General features: G+C 38.0%; 1 protein-coding gene across 2 annotated transcripts in view; it reads right to left on the reverse strand.

Annotated features, from left to right (window-relative positions):
- VCAN (versican) overlaps positions 1-19,407 on the reverse strand; it is a 111,479-nt gene that overhangs the window by 13,948 nt on the left and 78,124 nt on the right. For both annotated transcript variants that reach the window (XM_040449341.1, XM_040449348.1), the window contains 3 exons: positions 18,330-18,443; positions 12,703-12,861; positions 11,359-11,441 (listed from right to left, as the gene is read on the reverse strand). In XM_040449341.1, the coding sequence (XP_040305275.1) occupies positions 11,359-11,441; positions 12,703-12,861; positions 18,330-18,443 (356 nt within the window). The remainder of the gene's footprint in view (positions 1-11,358; positions 11,442-12,702; positions 12,862-18,329; positions 18,444-19,407) is intronic.

Genomic DNA, 19,407 nt, shown 5'->3' on the forward strand with positions numbered 1-19,407 from the left:
GCAGATAACTAGTATCACAAGCACGAACAAAAGAAATTGATGGTAAAAATGTAATGCGACTAATTGACATTTTCCTTACACAGAGATGAAAACTGCCTTTTTTCCAGGTTAAAAAGCCATTGTTTCAGAAATATAGAAGATTTAGAAATAGATTTTCTAAAAAAGCTTTGTTCTGCTTTAAAAAAGGAGTTTGCTTGGGTTCATGGCTCTCAGTTAAAGAAAAGAAACAGGATATCCAGTATTAATCAGTTACTGCTGTGACAGTCCTATCCCAGCTGGTCCTCTACTTGATACATATGTAAGCAAATCAATTTATGAAGAAAAATGCAAACAGCTAGGTGGTGAAAAGGAAAAACTGGAGTAAGGAAGGTTCCTCAACCACGGAATGACTTACTCTTACCCCTCTATGCAACATTCCAAATAGTATTTGTTTTTCTGTGTCAAAATTTTGTATAAATCTTGTAAATTTGATTCAAAAATGAAAACTTTGAAAATACAAGATTCAAAAATGAAAACTTTCTTTCAACTTCTAGTGGAGAAAGAATCCCCAGAACATTAAACTCCTGTTTTTAAATCTCTTTTATCAGCTTCTTGAAAGGGAGAAGTTTACAAAGCAACAGGTCCTATCAAAACTTAATTGATAATTAACTCTTCTCCATAATATGTGACCCATTTCAAATTCTTCTCATTGATAGTTTACGATTTCTTAACTTGGTCAAATAACTATGAAGAATAATCACTGGGCACTAACTAGTTCTCCTAAAAAGTTAGATACTCTGTTCAGAATCTCTTGATTTCTTTTCATCTCTATTAAAAAGAAAACAATTTTCACAGACACTAGATAAAATTGCAGTTCATCTTTTTGTGAGACACAAATGTGATATTTACCACTATTACACACACACATACACACACACACACACACACACACACACACACACACACCTACAAATACAGAACTTCTTGGCACTAGGGAAGAATTATCTAAGATCTTTAGAAATGTCCCTATTCCCACACACCTGGTGGCAGATAGGTTCCCGCCATAAATATGATCCAAAATGGTTCAAAGTTTAGCAGAATAAACAGCAATAGACCTCTGGAAATGCAAAAACTGAGCTACCCACTAGACAGATTTGATAGCTAATTGAACAATTCTCACACACTAGCCAGCCACTAGGTAAACTTCAAATTTGTACCTGAGAAAAAAAAGTACAAATTATTTCATCTTGTGGATCTTCAGGGTATCTCATGTGTAACTGAAACTGCAAAACTTGAAATCCTGAATCCGCAGCTGCCAAGGGCCTTCTTTCATCTATCTATATAACTATCATCTACCTATGCACACTTTTTGCTATAATTTTTCAGCTTAGATACAGTCACTTTTTATTCTTTAAAATTCACTATAATTTAAATTATCTTAAATGGCCAATTAAAGTCTCTATGTTTCAGAACTATTATGGATTTTGCCAAGCACATTTAAATAATCACACACATTCCATTGGTAAAAACCATTCTTGACATTTGCCCAGTGAAGCTGTCCTATGACATAATATTTTATTGTAATTGAAGGGAGAACATACTAAATCTAACAGTCCAGTCGCTGCTTTCTATCTACTCTCCCTCACCCCAAACACTGCTAATTTAATTCTCTGTGAAAAGCTTTCATAAGAAAACCAAAAATGTCCTCTAGGTTCACATACCAATGTAAGTTGCCAAGGAAAACTTTCCACTGTGTTCTATTACTGTGTATAAAGTGAAGATATGAGAAACGTTGGCTCTAATATTTGCCTCAGTTGCTAGGATTTTACTAAGCATGTGACTCTGTGTGTTAACTTCACGCTGCGTTTGAAAAATTATCTAATTTCACATTTAACTTTCAGGTTCACAATAAGTATATAGTATATTTTAAACTCCAGACTAGAGGAACTTAATTCTCCAGGAATACTATTCCTTCGTAGATCTAAGTGGAATTCTGGGTATGTGAAGTTTTGAAACACAAAATACAATATGACCACTAGGTGGTGATATCCATCCATTAATATATCATGAATTACCAACTAAGTTACTTAAAACAGAATTTACAATACCTCCCCAAATCATGATTATTTACTTCATGTATCAAGATGAAATGATTATATGTGAAATGTTCTCTCAGTTATGTGAGGGAAAGCATGAAGAGAACACTTTGCTAGAAGATGGACCTCAGCTAAACAGTATTTAACAATGTGATTGCATTCTGTTCCGTTACAGGTTATGGCAGCTATAATCCGAATTTTCGATCTGATTAGAATGTTATCTACAATAGTTTATTTTTCTCCATTTTTTCTTTTAAAATTATCAGATTATTTATTTATATTTATGTCAATGGTGAAACTGCCTCAGAAGCAAAGTCAAATCTATAATACCCACCTCAAATCCTTACAACAGGGCAGATTATAAACAAACACATATGTGCGCAAATTACTGCCCGCGGGGTGATTCACATTTAGTTTTTTTTTTTTAGGTAAAAACTTACCTAGACTAGCCATAAAACGTGGTACCTGTACTAAAAGCTGACTTCTGTGTGCAAACCCCTATCATCACCTGCAAAAGACAGTGCCATGGCCGTATTCTCAGAGCTACAAGTATTAGCCAAATGCCACCGATGCCAAGGGGAAACAGATAACCACAAAGTATAAAAGCCAACTCCACAAATAGAAACACTTTCCCAAGAGGACCTCTTACCAGTTTGAAACGTTTGAAACGTATGCTGGTAAGAAACCACCTTTTCACAAAATAAAGAACTCAGAGTAACCATTCTGGGTTACCCTCAGCCTTTCAGAACATAGGTCAACCAGTTATCTGCAAGGAAGTGAGGAGCACTACTTATTACAGAAATCAAAACATTTGGTAACTTTAAAATGCCTTTTCTCCCCCTAGATGGCTGTGCTGCACAATAGGCGTTTGTTTTCGGTCTGCGGGGGGTACATTTAACTTTGCTTTATTCAACTCCTAGGGGGCAAATGACCCCCCTGCGAGGTAGAGATCTACCTCTTCTGATCCTTGTACTTGCTTAACGTTACTCCAGTCTGGGTCCTTATTTATTTATGTTTTAAGGGAGGTTATAGTCTTGCTGTTGTCTTTTAGTTGAACAACAAAAAGGAAAAGAGCAGCTTTGTTTTAAAGGAGAAAGAGACATTTGTTTTGTGTCACTGCCCTGGGCTGGTAGGCTGGAGTTGGATCCTACAAACATGAATATGCTGAAGGGAAGAAAAACTAACTTGGGGTCTCCCGATAGCTGTTAAAATGGCAATATGCCCATTATTTTCCTAGCTGGCAAGTCTCTGTGCGGGAGAGACAATCTGGCAGCTCTTGAGTACAGCACTAATCTCATGTAATAGCGTGAGCTCACTGCCCTACAAAGCTGTAATTATCAACAGCATTTTCTAAAGGATGTGAGTTCCTCCCACCGCGAGAGCACTTGGAATGGGGGAGGGGCAGGCAGAGCCCCACGGAGCCCTTTGCATTTAACCCCCACCTCGGAAGGAGCCAGGGGGTTCCCTCACCCCAAGCTTGTTTGCACAGGTCTTCAGGCAGGAAGCACTAACGATCCAAATGCAGTGGGAAACTGCCAAAACCCATTCCACAGTTTTGTTTGCCTTTTCCATGAATTGCCTTAAAGTAATTAGCAATTAAATTTAAATATCTGTACACGATTTTAGAGTTTCATAGAGCTGCTGGGAAAGCATCTGTGAGAAGGAATTGATATTTATTATTTTTTTAAGAAGAATCTTGTCAATTATGAAATGATTTTCCAGTGATGGTAAGTGTTCTTCCAGCCCTGTCACCTATGTCTAGATATCTGCGCACAAGTAAAGGCAAGGCGGAGATGAGGGTTTTGTGTTCCAGAACTTCTATGACTGGTTATATTTCACACGTAGAATCACAGGAACCAGTTCTTGGTTTCAAATCAAACTGAACTGCAACACAAGTAAAAATTTTTATTAAGAGCTGAATGGTCTTGGGCAGAACAGAAACTGAGAATTCTTCCACTCATGAGTAATGTGTTAAAGGATGAGGAAACAGCATATGTTTTCCTTGGCTTTTAGGTTAATATAATGAAGTCTGTGAAGTTTAACATAATTAAATTAATGTTGATATGCGGTGTGACTTGTTCACAGACAAGTGGCATCTGACTTGGATCCCAAACCACACCACAGCTGACACATATCCATCTGCAAACACTTTACAGAGCGTTTTCTAATGTTTTCAGGTAGACAAAGTAAAACTTAAGTTTTCAGTTCGGGGGTTTTGTTTTGCACTGTTTTCTGCCAAATCATGGACAATCCTTTCAAATGAGCAGAAACCTACAAACGAGTTTAGAAAACACTGGGAATTAGCTCATACTCTTGATTCTCTTTTCAATGTCCAAGACATCTGGGAGAGGGAGGAGGAGAGGAACCTTTGTGTTTATAAAAGGGTAATAATGATACCTTCCTGTAGGAAAAAAATTAATGGTTTATGGCCTGCAACTTGTTACTCCTTTTCTCTGCCCCTTTTAAGTGTTTATTCCTGAGTTAAGGGCTATTTCTTCATTGTTTCTACCTTTTTTCAAAGCTGGTTTTTCTCACAATACTTTGCTTGACAGACTGATGAGTTTATTTATGAAAAAAGGAAAGGGGTCTCTATATTTAAAGTCAATCCACAAATCTGGTGATTCTCATGCATCAACCCTAACCAGGAGGGTGACTGGGTGTCCCAAATTCTAGGTATGCCAGCTTGCCAGTGCTGAACATGCTTACCAAGATGAGAACAAACAAAAAAGGCAAAATTCAGTTACCTTCCAGAAATATTTTTTCAAGTAGTATTTTTTTAAGTGCAAAAGGCTACCAATTAGCCTTTTGCAACCTCTGTCAGAACTATCGAGGGGCAAGATGAGCTGGTTAGAGCTAGAAAATAAGACCTTTATGGTTCTGTGAATTAGTAACTTGTTTGAGAACTTCCTGAAAAGATTTAGACAAGTGCAGAGGAGAGGAAGGTTTTCTGCTTCCTCTAATAGTACTGGACAGTGAGAAGAGGGCTGTGGCTACTTCCCAGGAAGCTGACAAGCCAGCAGCCCTTCAGGGCTTGCCTGAGTGTGGACAAAATAGAGAATGATAGAAGGAAAATGTGAAAGAGACATAGAAAGATTTTTGTTTGTTTGTTTGTTTCTGCTTTTTGTTTTGTTTCTGGTTTTTCGTTGTGTTTTGTTTCTTGCCAAACAAATCAAACACTCCAAGGCTCCTCAACATTTTTAAAAGGAAACTGGGTTGTCAGTTCTATTCAATCCTCAACCTCTGCACAACACTATCGAAGGTGACATTTTCCTTTGAAGTAACTGCTTCTGATCCACTGAAGCATCCAATCTCCAGTGGTGAGGGGTGAGCTTTAGTGGTGCTGCAAAAACTCACTAAAGAGAAGAGAGAAAGGACCAAATTCTCCCCTTGTGAGAATTTATGCCTGGGGGTCAGAGAGAGGAGGGAGCATGATGATAACAGCTTTAAATCTCTGAGGTCCAGGGGTTGAATTTAAACCAATTGTTTGGGAGATATGTTATAAAAAGTAGTGTCATGAAGGCACCTAACAGTTTCCAATGCCTGATTGTGCTCTCCATGGACAGTTGTCTGTAGTCTGTAGTTGTACAGAAAGTTGTGAAAATGATTTTGCTAGGAAATATATAGATAGGACAGTATAAATGATTCCATGCTGTTCTCTCATGTCTGGCTGCCTCTATGCTTGAAAGAACAGACTCAGATAGAGGATGAATAAATGAAGCTCTGTCCAGCCTTAGGCAACCAATTCATTCTTAGTCAACCAAACTATAAAAAATAAAATAACATTCAGGGATAAGATTTTCTTTTGTGTGTTCTACTACATTTTGGATTTGGATAATATGGGTTTTCTAAGTAATTTTTCTGCAGAAAGTATAATGACAGAATATGTGCCTATCTTGAAAAAAAATCCTCCTTCAAAGTTTTGAGTAATTGTTGGTTTCCTAAAGCTTCATGGAAAATCTGCCCTGATATAACTCAAACCTGCAGGGGTGGCAGAGGCTGAAAGGTTTGCTTTCCATTTTTTCTTCCCAGAGCTTATTGTAAATGTATTCTTGGGACAACCATGGACAAAACTGTCATCATTTCCAGTAGGCACATCTGTTTTCCTTTGGGTTAATAACTTCTCTAAGATGCAGTACACTCAGCCATATATATATTTAGGGAAATTTTTTTTCACCATTTTTGAAATCTCATCTATTATGTTTTAATGTTTTTCATACTGGTACAACATTAAATTAAATATTTAACTTAGATAAACAAGAATTGTCACAAAGTGATTCACCCAAAAGACTTAATTGGTCATTTCATGATTCAGAACATAACAGAATAAGATGATTGAGCAATGTATAAATATTAATTATCATTCAGGGGTGCCTGGGTGGCTCAGTCGGTTAAGAGTCCGACTTCAGCTCAGGTCATGATCTCGCGGTTCATGAGTTTGAGCCCCGCGTTGGGCTCTGTGCTGTCAGCTCAGAGCCTGCTTCCCATCTTCTGTCCCCCTCTCTCTCTGCCCCTCCCTTGCTTGCCCACATTCTCCCCCGCCCCTCTGTCAAAAATAAACATTAAAAAATATTAATTAGCATTCAAAAAACATTAAGTATCTATTTTTGTCAACAATTCCACTAGGTGCTGAGAAAATAGAAATGAAGGTTAATCCCTGCCTCAGAAAGCTCAGTGTCAGGAAATTAGCCCCACGGAGGTCAGTGGTCAGATGCAAAGAGGACACAAGAGGCTTCTGGAACAAGTAGAGGAGCTCTTAGTCACAGTCAACTGGGAAGGCTTCCTGGAAGGAGACTCTTGCCTAAGCAAGGCACATGAACATTTATTAAATAAAATTATTCTAAGCACTAGGGCAAGAGTATGCAAAGATCCTCAGGAGTTAGATGTCACGGCTTATTCCAGGAACTGTGAGTATTTTGAGATGATATTGCTTAGGAAGTGGCAGGTGGAATAGTGGGCTTGGTATGCCAGGCTCATAATTAGAATTTTATACTGAAGGCAAGAGGAAGATATTGCAGGATTTCAGGAAGAGAGTAACAAGAGTTCATAGTAAGGGAAAGGGCAGGTCATAGGCACTGGAAACATATCTGGGGGAAACACTTCAGACTAGTCATTCATTTAACAATTAGGTTAAAGAAAGAACTTAAAACTCAACTAAAAGTATGGAAGCTAGATAAGAAATGTTTGTTTAAGTTTGCCAGCTTTAATGTGTATTTAACTTGGATAGTTTAACTTAGTGTCTTTGAAGACATCACTTGGGTGACAAGTGAAGTTATTCATTACTGAAGTTATTTGTCTGAGTTTCTAATAAAGTACTTGGGGCATTTCGCTATTAAGAGATCAATAGTCAAGTTAAAGAACAACTCGTCAATAGAAAACTAAGACACGAAGTGTGACTGGTTATTAGAAAACCTAGTGAGAAAATAAAAACTGGAATGTGTTAAGAGAAAATAACCTTAATAAAAATCACAAAGGTTAAGGCTAGACCCAATTTCCCTCTGAGTACACTTTTGTGAAACTTACTGGGTAAACCCCCCAAATGATAATAAAAAAGATTTTGAAAATACAACAAAAGCAAGAATTTGGCATGTTATCCACACCATATTACAGGGGCCAATAACGTGGAATGAATCAATCAGAATCTGAAGAACAAGGGCAATTTAGATAACTTGGCCAAATAACACTATTATTGTAGTACAAGCATATAAGTCGACATCTCGCGATATAGCATAATCCTGTTAACTACGATATAATTATACTGCAAGTTTATTGAAGCAGAGCTTAATTATTTTAAGAAAAGAAATTATTGAGACTGAAAAACCTAATAGAAACTTGTTTGCTTTTACTGAATTGTAAGGCTGAATAACAGAAGATAATATACAGTAAATATCAAAGGTCCTTTTTGTTTTAATACTGCTCTACCTCCCAAGAAGAATAAGCTCTAATAAATCTTTCAAACAAAAAATGGGGGCAAAGGGGAGAAGGGAGAAATCACTCTAAAACATAAACAAAGTCCTTAAAATTGCACAGAGTCAAGGTAACACCATTTCCAAGTGTAAGCGGATACTGCTTTCTCTGATGTAGAGTTTACTATTAGGGATCTTTTCAAAGGCAAGACATTTGGAGTAAACAGCGAAACAAAGAAGAACTATTTTATTCAAAGCCTGCAAACATATGGAACCTGTTAAGGGGATGGTGGCTGCAGAATGAACTACAAACGAGTTTAAGAGACACCTAGGCTGTGTCAGAAAGGAAGGGATAGAGGCGAGGGTGGTTACAAAAGCAGAGTGGGCCAGAGATCAGTCAGATGGGAGGGAGACAGGCTGTTGGGCAGATGGTCTTTTCTGTTTCAAAATGTTCAAAGTTAGGGACACTCCTTAGCACACTTTTATTTGACACAAAGAGGGAATTAAGAAGAAACCAAGGGTCTGTCAGAGTGCTTTCTAGATTTGCTTGTATTGTTTCTTTGATACGCTTCGCTTATTTATGTAATTCATCTGCTCACTTCTTCAAACCAAGACCCTCCCTTGATGCTCTCTTCATAATCCTTAGGTTTCAATGTAAAAACATGAACTCATTTAGGGTAAGTTTCTTGTTTACACTGTACAGTTACCTACATGAGGTCATGTTATCTTCCCCTGAAAATTTCCTAGGAAGATCAATATATTTCGTGCAAAGTCCAATTCTTGCTTACTTACCAAGTTTAGGACCAGTCTAGGCCATGGAAATGGCAATTAAGTTATTTTTATACAGTATTTTTCACAGTCCATTGAAACTTAATGGACACAGACCACAAGAAAAAAGAAAAAAAAAAGTTGACTTGGCTTGCTTTGGCATAGTGGAATAATGACATCTGATGAATCAAGCTCACCTGAATGGCATTTGACAGGAAAGGAACATTCCCTAAGATGTTTTATAGACCTCACCCAGCTGCCAGCTAGAAGTCAAGATTCAGTGTCATTAAGCAAGTTCATAGGTAGTATAAGGGCCTTGTCCTAGACACCATAAATAGTAAAAAGCAGGCAAGAAAACTACTTCTTTGAAAAGCTGAACTGCTAATGACCAGAATAAACATGTTGTAACACACAAAAATGCTAAGAATGAAAACAGACAAATCAGTTCCATAGAACCAATGAGAAATTGAAGTTGGGGACTTGGCCTGATCAGGTCAGTATGTAGCAAATGGCAGACTTTACATATACCACACCTCGCCAAATGCCAGGCTCAGAGCGGGAACATAGAGGTACACTTTCAGATAAGCTGTGGTTAAGGTGTGCAAGGAACAAATAAGCACCAACCAGAGCCCTACCTGAGTTCTTGGCGTTCTAACTTCTGTAATACAGATGGGACCTCCTAGGACTTGTACTTTTCAGTGGGCTATGTGTAAAGGAACATGTGTGGGAGGAAGACTTAATGGTGGTTCTTAAGACTCAAGTTACCCCATAGGACTGAAGTATTCACTCAACAAAAGAAAACTCGTTAAATGCCTATACTGTATAAAATACATTTGCAAACTTATAAAAAGTCTTAACTATCTATAACATACATAAAAAATCCTTTAATTTTATATTCACATACACATTATAAGTAAAATCAAAATAGTTTATCTTCAATTACAATTCAAATACAGAAGGATTCACACCATACCAATCATCATTAGTCTAACTGACCAAAATTATCCTCCCTGAAATATTTATTTATTTTAGCAAAACAAAAATACACAGATGCAACTTTTGCAGATATACCATCCACTTCGGACAATGAGAGAACAATGAGTATTGATCCGGAGGATATGGTTGATAGATCTTATTGGGAATATATTTTACAATCTACCTTCCCTATTTTTTCTGCATCTTGCCAAAGAACCTACTTATGAACCTGAATGGCAAATAGTGCTGATTAAACATAAGGAGTGATGACAGAGAGAGGGTAAGCCAGACTTTATTTTAGGGTTGCTCAAAGCAAAATGTAATAAGGCATACCTTTTCAAATCAAGGACGTGTCAGCCAGAATAAAGCATGGCTTTGGAGACAGGCCTGAGTTCACATCCTGACTTTGCCACTTAGTAGAATTGTGACTCTGGGCAAAAATCTCAACCTAACTGACCTTCCCTCTCTTTACCTGTAAAACACTTAATACCTCTCTTAAAGATTATTATGGGGGAATAAACACACGCAAAATGCTGAGTATGGCAACTGACACAGAGATTACCTGAGTGGTAGGTCCATAAGAACACAGAAAAGCTTTCTCGAACAGAGTAGAAGTTCCAAAAGCAGAGGTTATTTCGGCATCTGTTCTAGGACGAACTTTACGTTTGGCCAAACTCATTACATCCAGATGAGTGGCAGGTAATGAATGAAATTTAAACATAAGAGCTTAAAAATTATTTTCAATTTTTCCTGCTATTCATCTAATTTAGAACTGAATTTATACCTATCGTTTAGCCCAGTGGATCTCAACTTGTCTGCATTTTAGAATCACCTGGAGAGCACGTGGAAAATATAGCTGCCAGAGGTTTTGCTTTAATGAATTTGAGCTGATGCCTAGGCACCAGTTGTTAAATTATGTTCCCCAGGTGATTCCAATGAACAGCCAGTACCTAGAACCACTAGTATAGCTAACCACACTTGAACTATTTCTAAAAAAATTACACTCACATGTATCTAGAATAGTGACTCAAAACAGGTTCAGCAGTCCTAAGAATCTCATTTCAGCCTACTCAAGGTTCTGGCCAGTATTACCAAGTCATTCTTTAAGAAGCAGAGAAAGCTCAAAACTATGTAATTAGCAGTTTGAGTGGAAGAAGATCCACAAGATCATAATTCAACAATCTTTATTAAGATGAAAAAAAAATGAGCATTTTGGTTTGGATAAAAATGAGCCATGCCACATAGCAGATTTCCAGTGAAATTATGTAAGAGAGAAAGGTATTTTTTTAAAGGCCTTTTCTCTTACATTTATTCTTCCCCTTTTTCCTTTGAAGCTATAAAAAGCAAAGATAACCATCTGAAAGACAAACTTAAGGCAATTCTGCTGATTATGTGGTTTTCCAGTTCAACAGAGTCTGATGTGCTGCTGCTCTTTCAAAGAGAGCCACAGTGATGGGAGCACTGTTTGTGGATCAGTTAGCATGGAACTCCATTCTAACACTCATTTATTTCACTGAGTGGCCCTGATCAAGTCACTTAACTGGTCTCCAGTCAAATACACCCTCTGTAACATGCACTCAGGACACAGTACCAAGGTCCTAGAATTGGGATCATTTTTCATGCACAGTCAACATTACCAGTGTGCTGCCATCGGTCCAACGGAAGTCATGTTCAAACATCTTGTCATTGAGGCCTATCCACTGATAATCATGGCCCACACCTAAGAGAGGGGAAACAACACAGATATTTTTACTACCTTTCCCATATATGGATGAAATGTATTAAAGAAAATTATTTTCAGAGTGAATCATGCATCCTCTTTCCTGGCTGGATTTTTGTTTAGTTGCTCATAAAAATCTCTCATAGTCTAACTATCTTTTGTTCTTCTGCCCAGTGTGCTTTAAACTAAAAAGCTAATTCACAAACATTGAGAAACATTAAAATATCAGACATAAGAAAATAATTTCCCTAGCAGTTTCCTATAATTAAATATTTTTCCAGCCTTACTCATGATAAAAACTTTCCATTTTTTTATTAAGCTATGCCATTGGCAAAAATTCAGTGACCTGATAAAATGTGACAGATCATTCCCATACTAGCCTCACTTTGGAAGCCACATGTTTTTTCTCAAAGCATTTCAAACAATGAATACCTAGACCAGATAGTCCTGCAAAATTATCCTCAAAAATAATTACTTTCATCATAGATGAGTCACTGGCAAGAATACCATGCAAAAAAGTTAAATGAACCTCCATCCAAATTGCAAATTAACTATCAAACTTCTAAAAGATAGCAGGCTTTATGAGAACATATTTAACAGAGCATCAAACAATGCTTCATAAGCAAAAAACTTCTACATATTCTCCACATAAAAGCAAGCTGCTCTCCTCTTTGTTCTAGTTTAAGGAGTTATTCAACAGCTCTGGTAGTAAGTTTCATTAGCTTTCAGTCTCCATTTGTTCATGCCCTTAACATGAAGCCCACTTTCTATGGCTTAAAACCATTAGCGGTGTGGATAAGAACCAATTTTGTGCCGAGGGTAGGATTAGGGTGCTATTACAAATTCAGATTTAATTAGTGGGATAAAAATAACTGGAAGCAATTTTGTCTTTAACTTTAGACAACATATGCACATCTTCAAAATAGAAACTACGACAGCAGCTGAGAAGAATGAGATGGAACCATAAGAAGGGGCCATTTTGGTAAGTCAAAAAATGATCAAATAGCAATTTCATGTGACTCAACCTACAGGGTGCTGTTTCACCTACTGCTGGCAGATCAGGAAATGCCTTCCTATGTGAGAGGTGAGTATTTCTCAAAGTAGGGGACTCATGTAGGAGAGAGGCTTTTAAGTAGTTCAGATGAGGGACTTAGTAAATCAAAATGCAACGGAGAATGCTACTTCTGTTCAGTTAGATGCAAAGAAAACTAAGATGGTGACACTGAGTGAGCTTCAAAACCTTAGTATGCTTGCTACATACGGTTCACAAACATCTGTTCTTCATGAGACAGGATGCTTGTAAGATGCGCGCCCTGCAGACGGCATTCCCTTTCAGCTGCGTCCCATGTGCGCCGATGCGCGAAGTATTTGTAGCACTGCCCTTGGAATTTGTGCCAGCCATAGTCACACGTCTCTGTGTCTGGAAGAAACAAGGCAGGAGCTTATTAAACTCACCTACGTCATTCCATCTTGCCTCAGGGATCTAAGTGCTAGTAAGAAGACCTAAGCCAGTATCAATGCAATGTCCCTGAAATTATGTATGAAGAAAATTTGATCACGATGATGAAGAAAGTATGATAATGATAGCCCAACTGATTCCTGCCTAGTGGGTGACTGTACATCTCTGGACTGAAAAGTCAGTATCTAACTGCAGTTTCCTTGATTAGAGCCAGTTTCAGCAGGAAAGAAAACTGGAAGAGGGGCCAGACCAAACTTCTTAGGCTGCAATGTCTACTGACTCATTTGTGAAGCAACTGGGGCTAAGTCCTTACCAACACAACTTTTCTGAAGAGAATCATTCAAGTGATAAGATAAGAATTCTGGCTAATAGGATTATGAATGCTCTATTTGAAGAAGGACTTCAAAGTCTCTGGAAGTAGTTCCTTTACCACTTCCCAGAGAGATAGCTGGGTGGCCACGGGATCTTGTCAAGTAAGATTTACAAGGAGAGAAAAAAAAATTCTTCATCGGTAGGCAGCTTCTGGGATACAGCTAGGATGGGATACAGCTAGGATTGCGTGCCTTCTTCCCCAAAGGACAGGAAGTATAGGTAATTCCTTGTGCAAATGCATCATGATTTTAAGTTTCTTTAGAAAGAAACAGCAGAAGTCACATCCCATCACGCCACACATGCATATGCATATTTTTTTTCTCTTTTGTAACAAGCATACCATAACCAGTATCCTCGTGGGATGAGAACATTTTTCAAATATACCTAAATTTTAAACAGGCAGTAAGATGCAGCTATACCTTCTATAGAGATTCTAGATTGCCAGTTTTTTAAATATTTTCACAGGAAAGCAGCCTTGCTCACAGCACCGCCTTGTCACCGGCAACCTTCTCTCAGACTCATCCACTCACAGGTGGGGTTAAAGTGTATGTATTAAATGATGAGCAATGGAAATGATTTTGACTATCACAAAACATATCTCACAAACATACTTAACTAGTTACACATAAGAACTAACAAAACTGCAATGTTTATGGAATTTTAGGTACCGAGAAAACTTCCCACATTACCTATTAACCCATCCCCCCATCCCCTAATCTTACTAGTTGATGAAGGAAACAAAATCCTACTAGATGAAATAAATGTTTGCTTTATAGGTCAGGCTTAGTGGCCAAATTGATAGTCAAATTGTCTCCTGACTCTCACACCATTTATTCCCCTTTCTATAATTGTGGGAAAGTATGAATTCTGAGAGATTTTAATGTTTTCCTGGCTCCAGGGATTTAGACGATAGTCATACAACAGATGCAGCTCATCTCTGGGAGCAGTCTGTATTTCAGTTTAGTCTATCCAATCTTGTTAGTTACAGCCAGCTGACTAATTGGTTTAAATAACGTGCACTGGAGGTTTTAAGTTTTATTCAAGTGTTGTTTGGAGACCACCAAATCTCATAGGAAAGGACTAGAGACACAGTTAGATGGTTTGGTATAAAAGTAGCATTCAGCCCCGAAGAATGAAATGTAATTTGGCTACTTGGATGTAGCAATTTTCCTTTTGCAATATTCATGTGGAAGAATTTAGAGGTGAGGCAGGAGGGGTGGGGAGGAAACGAATCTTCATATAAGAGGGAGTTAGTTTATAGGGGAGGACAATTGGAAAGAATTTTAGAAAACTCTTACTGCCAAAGTCAATAATGTGATATTATTTTTTTTTTTAAATTTTTTTTTTCAACGTTTATTTATTTTTGGGACAGAGAGAGACAGAGCATGAACGGGGGAGGGGCAGAGAGAGAGGGAGACACAGAATCGGAAACAGGCTCCAGGCTCTGAGCCATCAGCCCAGAGCCCGACACGGGGCTCGAACTCACGGACCGCGAGATCGTGACCTGGCTGAAGTCGGACGCTTAACCGACTGCGCCACCCAGGCGCCCCAATAATGTGATATTATAAAAGCATAGCTTTCCTTAACCATGGGAATTAATATTTATTTAAGGCAGCTTAAAATTCTAGAGAATCCTTAACTTATTGAATAGGAAGTTTAAAACAATTCTTCTACACACTCATATCCTCTATTAACCCAATGGCTTTAGTCCAGTTTTCTTTCTTTGTCTTTTATCATTAAAATAGGTTATCGTGGGGCGCCTGGGTGGCGCAGTCGGTTAAGCGTCCGACTTCAGCCAGGTCACGATCTCGCGGTCCGTGAGTTCGAGCCCCGCGTCGGGCTCTGGGCTGATGGCTCAGAGCCTGGAGCCTGTTTCCGATTCTGTGTCTCCCTCTCTCTCTGCCCCTCCCCCGTTCATGCTCTGTCTCTCTCTCTGTCCCAAAAATAAATAAACGTTGAAAATAAAATTAAAAAAAAAAATAGGTTATCGTTACATATGTTTTCCCTTATACCAAAAATCCTAAATGATCATAAAATTTAGATGCACAACCACATCATTGCTACAACACCTTTCTCAGTTAACAGGTGAGTATATTTCTATCAGAACCCAGGTCCAAACTGGAAGTTTGTTTGTATGTTTGTTTATGTACGTATATATGTATGTATGTATGTATTTATTTTTTCATCTGTACTATTTTTTTTTAATTTTTTTTAACATTTATTTATTTTTGAGAGACAGAGAGAGAGAGCATGAACAGGGGAGGGTCAGAGAAAGAGGGAGACACAGAATCTGAAACAGGCTCCAGGCTCTGAGCTGTCAGCACAGAGCCCGACGCGGGGCCGAACCCACAGACCGCGAGATCATGACCTGAGCCGAAGTCGGCCGCTTAACTGACTGAGCCACCCAGGCGCCCCTCATCTGTACTATTGAAACCATAGATTTACAATCCTGATGATTATGAATATATGTGCAAATGCCACTCAATAAACTTTTTATTGAAAAAAAATCAAATGTCGATATGGATTTACATAACTTTTATTTATGCATTCAATAAATATGTAAGGAAGGACTAGGTGTCAAAGAGCATCTCCTAAGGATGCTATTCTGATAGGGGTTATTGGAAGCAGCCTGTTTGTTCTTCCAATCTCATCTAAAAATAACACGATGCACATTTCATTTATTAAAAGAAACACATTTGGATGATATTTTCTTAAAAATCATACATATAGAAATTCTTCTTATGCTTTAAAACTACTATAACTCATAGATTACATGATGAAGACCCAGATTCAGTTTTGCCTGGGTGTGCTGGCTATGGTAAGGAAGGGTACGATAATTCTGGTTCATGGCTACAGAAGCCAAGACTATCACTTTAGAGCAATTTTACTAAAAATGTATTCTCTTTATGTCATGTAGGTAACATTTTCAACATCTGTGACACATAGCCGTCAAGCCTTAAGAAACTGTTAACATTTAGGCACTTCTTGCTGGCAAGCTGTATCAATGACTTTAGTGTGGGGCAATCTGTGTGTACAGAATTGTTTCCATATTGTTGTAAGATCCCCTTCTAGAATTTTATTTCCATTATCACTCTACCAAAACATTTCCCCTATTCCAGAGTTACTGGGACTTGGGAAGTTACTAATGCAGAGAAGAAAGGGTCAGCTGAAGAAACAACATAGTCATCACTAAAATTTGGATAGAAAACTGTTTAGACAACAATGCTGCTGTTAATGAAAAAAATATTTGTTCTTAGGCAACCTGAAAAGAGGAGAAAAAAATCTTTCAGTGTCCTGGCAATAAATCACAGGAGCACAGCTGCAATCGGGTAAACAGACTGGGATAGCTCTTTCTCAGCAAATGATGTGGATGAAAGTACACTTGCTTTAAGACAAAATAGAATGTACCCGAAAGCTAGTGGCACCAGAAATGAGAGAAAAAAAAGCAAAACCTTTTTAAGATAGACATAAATAAAATGCTTATCCATAAGAGTTACTTTTGAAGTGTGAAGATATCAAGAAAAATCTGGGCTTTCTAAAGCAGCCTAGGTTCATTTTCCCCACTCTCTAATTTACTAGTTGTGTGACCCTGAACACATCACTTTTCCTTTCTGAGCCTCAATTTCTGGCCCGCTTCCCACAAAGAAATACTGTCAACTAAACAAAATGATGTACCTGGAAACATCTGGTAAACTACAAGGCATTCAACAAATAACATCTCTTTTTATTCCCTGCCAAGAATTATACTGGGTCACCAAGATTGGGGACCTTGTCTGTTTTGCTCAAAGTTCTACTTCCAGTGCCCAGGACAGCACTTGGAAGATAGTAGGTGCTCAGTTAACATTTGTTGAATGAATGATTTTTTGAGTTGCTCCTTGGACTTGAACTAAGGGAAGCCAGAATCATTTTAAGATAGCTGATGTTTCACATATCTCACACTTTTGTTTTCTTCAAAAAATGGTATCTTTTTGAAGAAAACAGTAATGTTTTCTTTAAGAAAAGGATCTTGCTTAGTCAATTTGCATATTTACCTTTCAAATTTTAAAACAGATTCATCCTATGCAATAGAGAGAAAGAAAAAAAAAAACACCTAAAAATGGAGCCATCACCCATCCTCTTCGGCAATTCAATACATGCTGCTTTCAGTTTTGTTCTGACTGTGGTGACGTCTGGATTAACATTGCAAAGCAGAATGTGGGGCCAGACCAATGTGTCTGAGTGTCTAATACATTTTCATTCTGTCTGGTGGAACAGAAGTTTGGCACTAGGCACTTTGTTCAAAGCCAAACCACTGTATGACTTTAAGTAAAGGAAATAGACATTTCAAAGCTGAGGATGCAATGTGTTTCTGATTGATGACTAAGAAATGTTACCATTAACCACCTAAAATACACTCTCAGGTTGGCCATAAAATACAAATTACAGGGATCATGAGATTCAAGCAATCCTGAACATAGGCCTTTGTTTCATTCAGAAAAAGTAGATGCTTCTTTAGTAAGAAAACTCCGGGTTGAGCAGATTTATAATACCTTTTACATAATGTTTGCCAAGCCAAAGCTAATGTATTCTACAACTATAACAATTCATTCTCCAGAGGTGATTACCTATGAAAAATAAGCCCATTGACCTTCAAGTGCTTAGGAGAAGAAAATAAAGGCAACCAATATTGAATTCCATACTCCTTGGTACAAGCCACAAAGATGGATTAAGGTCAATGCCTAGTTTGTCCTCAGGAAGAATACTTACAACAACGTTCATTTTGTTGGCTAGATGTTCTGAAATTCAGCTAAGTGTTCCTGTCTGCAAATTCTATTTTATCAACAAAACATCAGTGACCGAGTCAACACTGTTTTTCAGGTGTTGTGAGCTACGTACAGACACGTAAGGAAACCTAACATAGTTAGGTAACCTGTGAATTTCCCCTGCAGGAAAAAATATGCCATATAGCCAACATTGCTAAAAACACCCAAATAATTATGACAAAAAGCTGTCTAGAAGTAACACTGGAAATGAAATATCAATAATTTTCATCCTCCAAATGTTGCAACAGCTCTTACCTTGTTCACAAAGTGCACCAACATAGCTTGGAAGGCAGAGGCACCTGAATGTATTAAAACCGTCAACACACGTGGCTCCATTGCGACAGGGGTTAGAGTGACATTCATCAAAATCTGAAATACAATCATAAAAGGCCACAAAAGTATTTTCAGAAAAGGTCAAAGGATCCCATTTAGTATAAGGTTGCCAGATAAAGAACAGAAGAGCCAATTAAATCTTAATTTCAGATTTAATAATAATTTTTAAGTATAAATACGCCCCATGCTATATTTAGGGCCTACTTACAATAAAAATGTATTCTTTTCTTTTTTTATCCGAAATTAAAATTTAACTGACCTTCCTGCGTTTCATTTGCCAAATCTGGCAACTCGAGGAAAATTTCAAAGTTATTCATAAGAGGGTCATTGTCTCCATTGCTTTTAGATGAGTCACATGAATGCTGAAACTGATAAAGAATTGTGTGGGCTTCCCACACTCAATCCTGGCTCCTGCTTTGACTACCTCACCTGTGGAATACTAAAAATATGTAGCTGGCCTTACCGCCTCTGGGCCTTTTCCTTTCCAGTACATCCTTCATTCTGATTGTCATCTCCTTCAAAAGCAGTCATGATAATTTACTCTTTGGCTTCCAAACCTTCCATAGATGCCAACCACCCAGGGCAGAGATCTTCTACAGGTAGTCCCTGAACCAGCAGCATCAGCATCAACTGAAAATGTTAGAGATGCAGGTTCCCAGGCCCACCCCAGACCTACAGAATCAGACCCTGTGGGGGATGGGAACACCAATGATTGGTGTTGTAGAAGTCCCCCACATGATTTTGATGATGCTAAACTCTAAGAATCACTCTACTAGAATAGGAAGTAATCTCTTGGATTGAGAATCTTCTCAGATGTATCCAGATCTAACCTCCTTTCAAGTATTTTCTTCTAATACGTTTCTCTCCCACAAACCCATAAATAGGCCTACGTCAATACTCGCAGTCACTCAAATGCATTCTGCAGTTTGCGGTGTCTGTACTTATGTTTGCTGTGTCTGTGTCTCCCCCACCAGCCATCAAAATCCTCCTAACTTTAAAT

The sequence above is a fragment of the Herpailurus yagouaroundi genome, unplaced genomic scaffold (genome assembly GCF_014898765.1).
Source record: "Herpailurus yagouaroundi ecotype Mexico unplaced genomic scaffold, PumYag 29, whole genome shotgun sequence".
NCBI classification, from domain to species: Eukaryota; Metazoa; Chordata; class Mammalia; order Carnivora; family Felidae; genus Herpailurus; species Herpailurus yagouaroundi.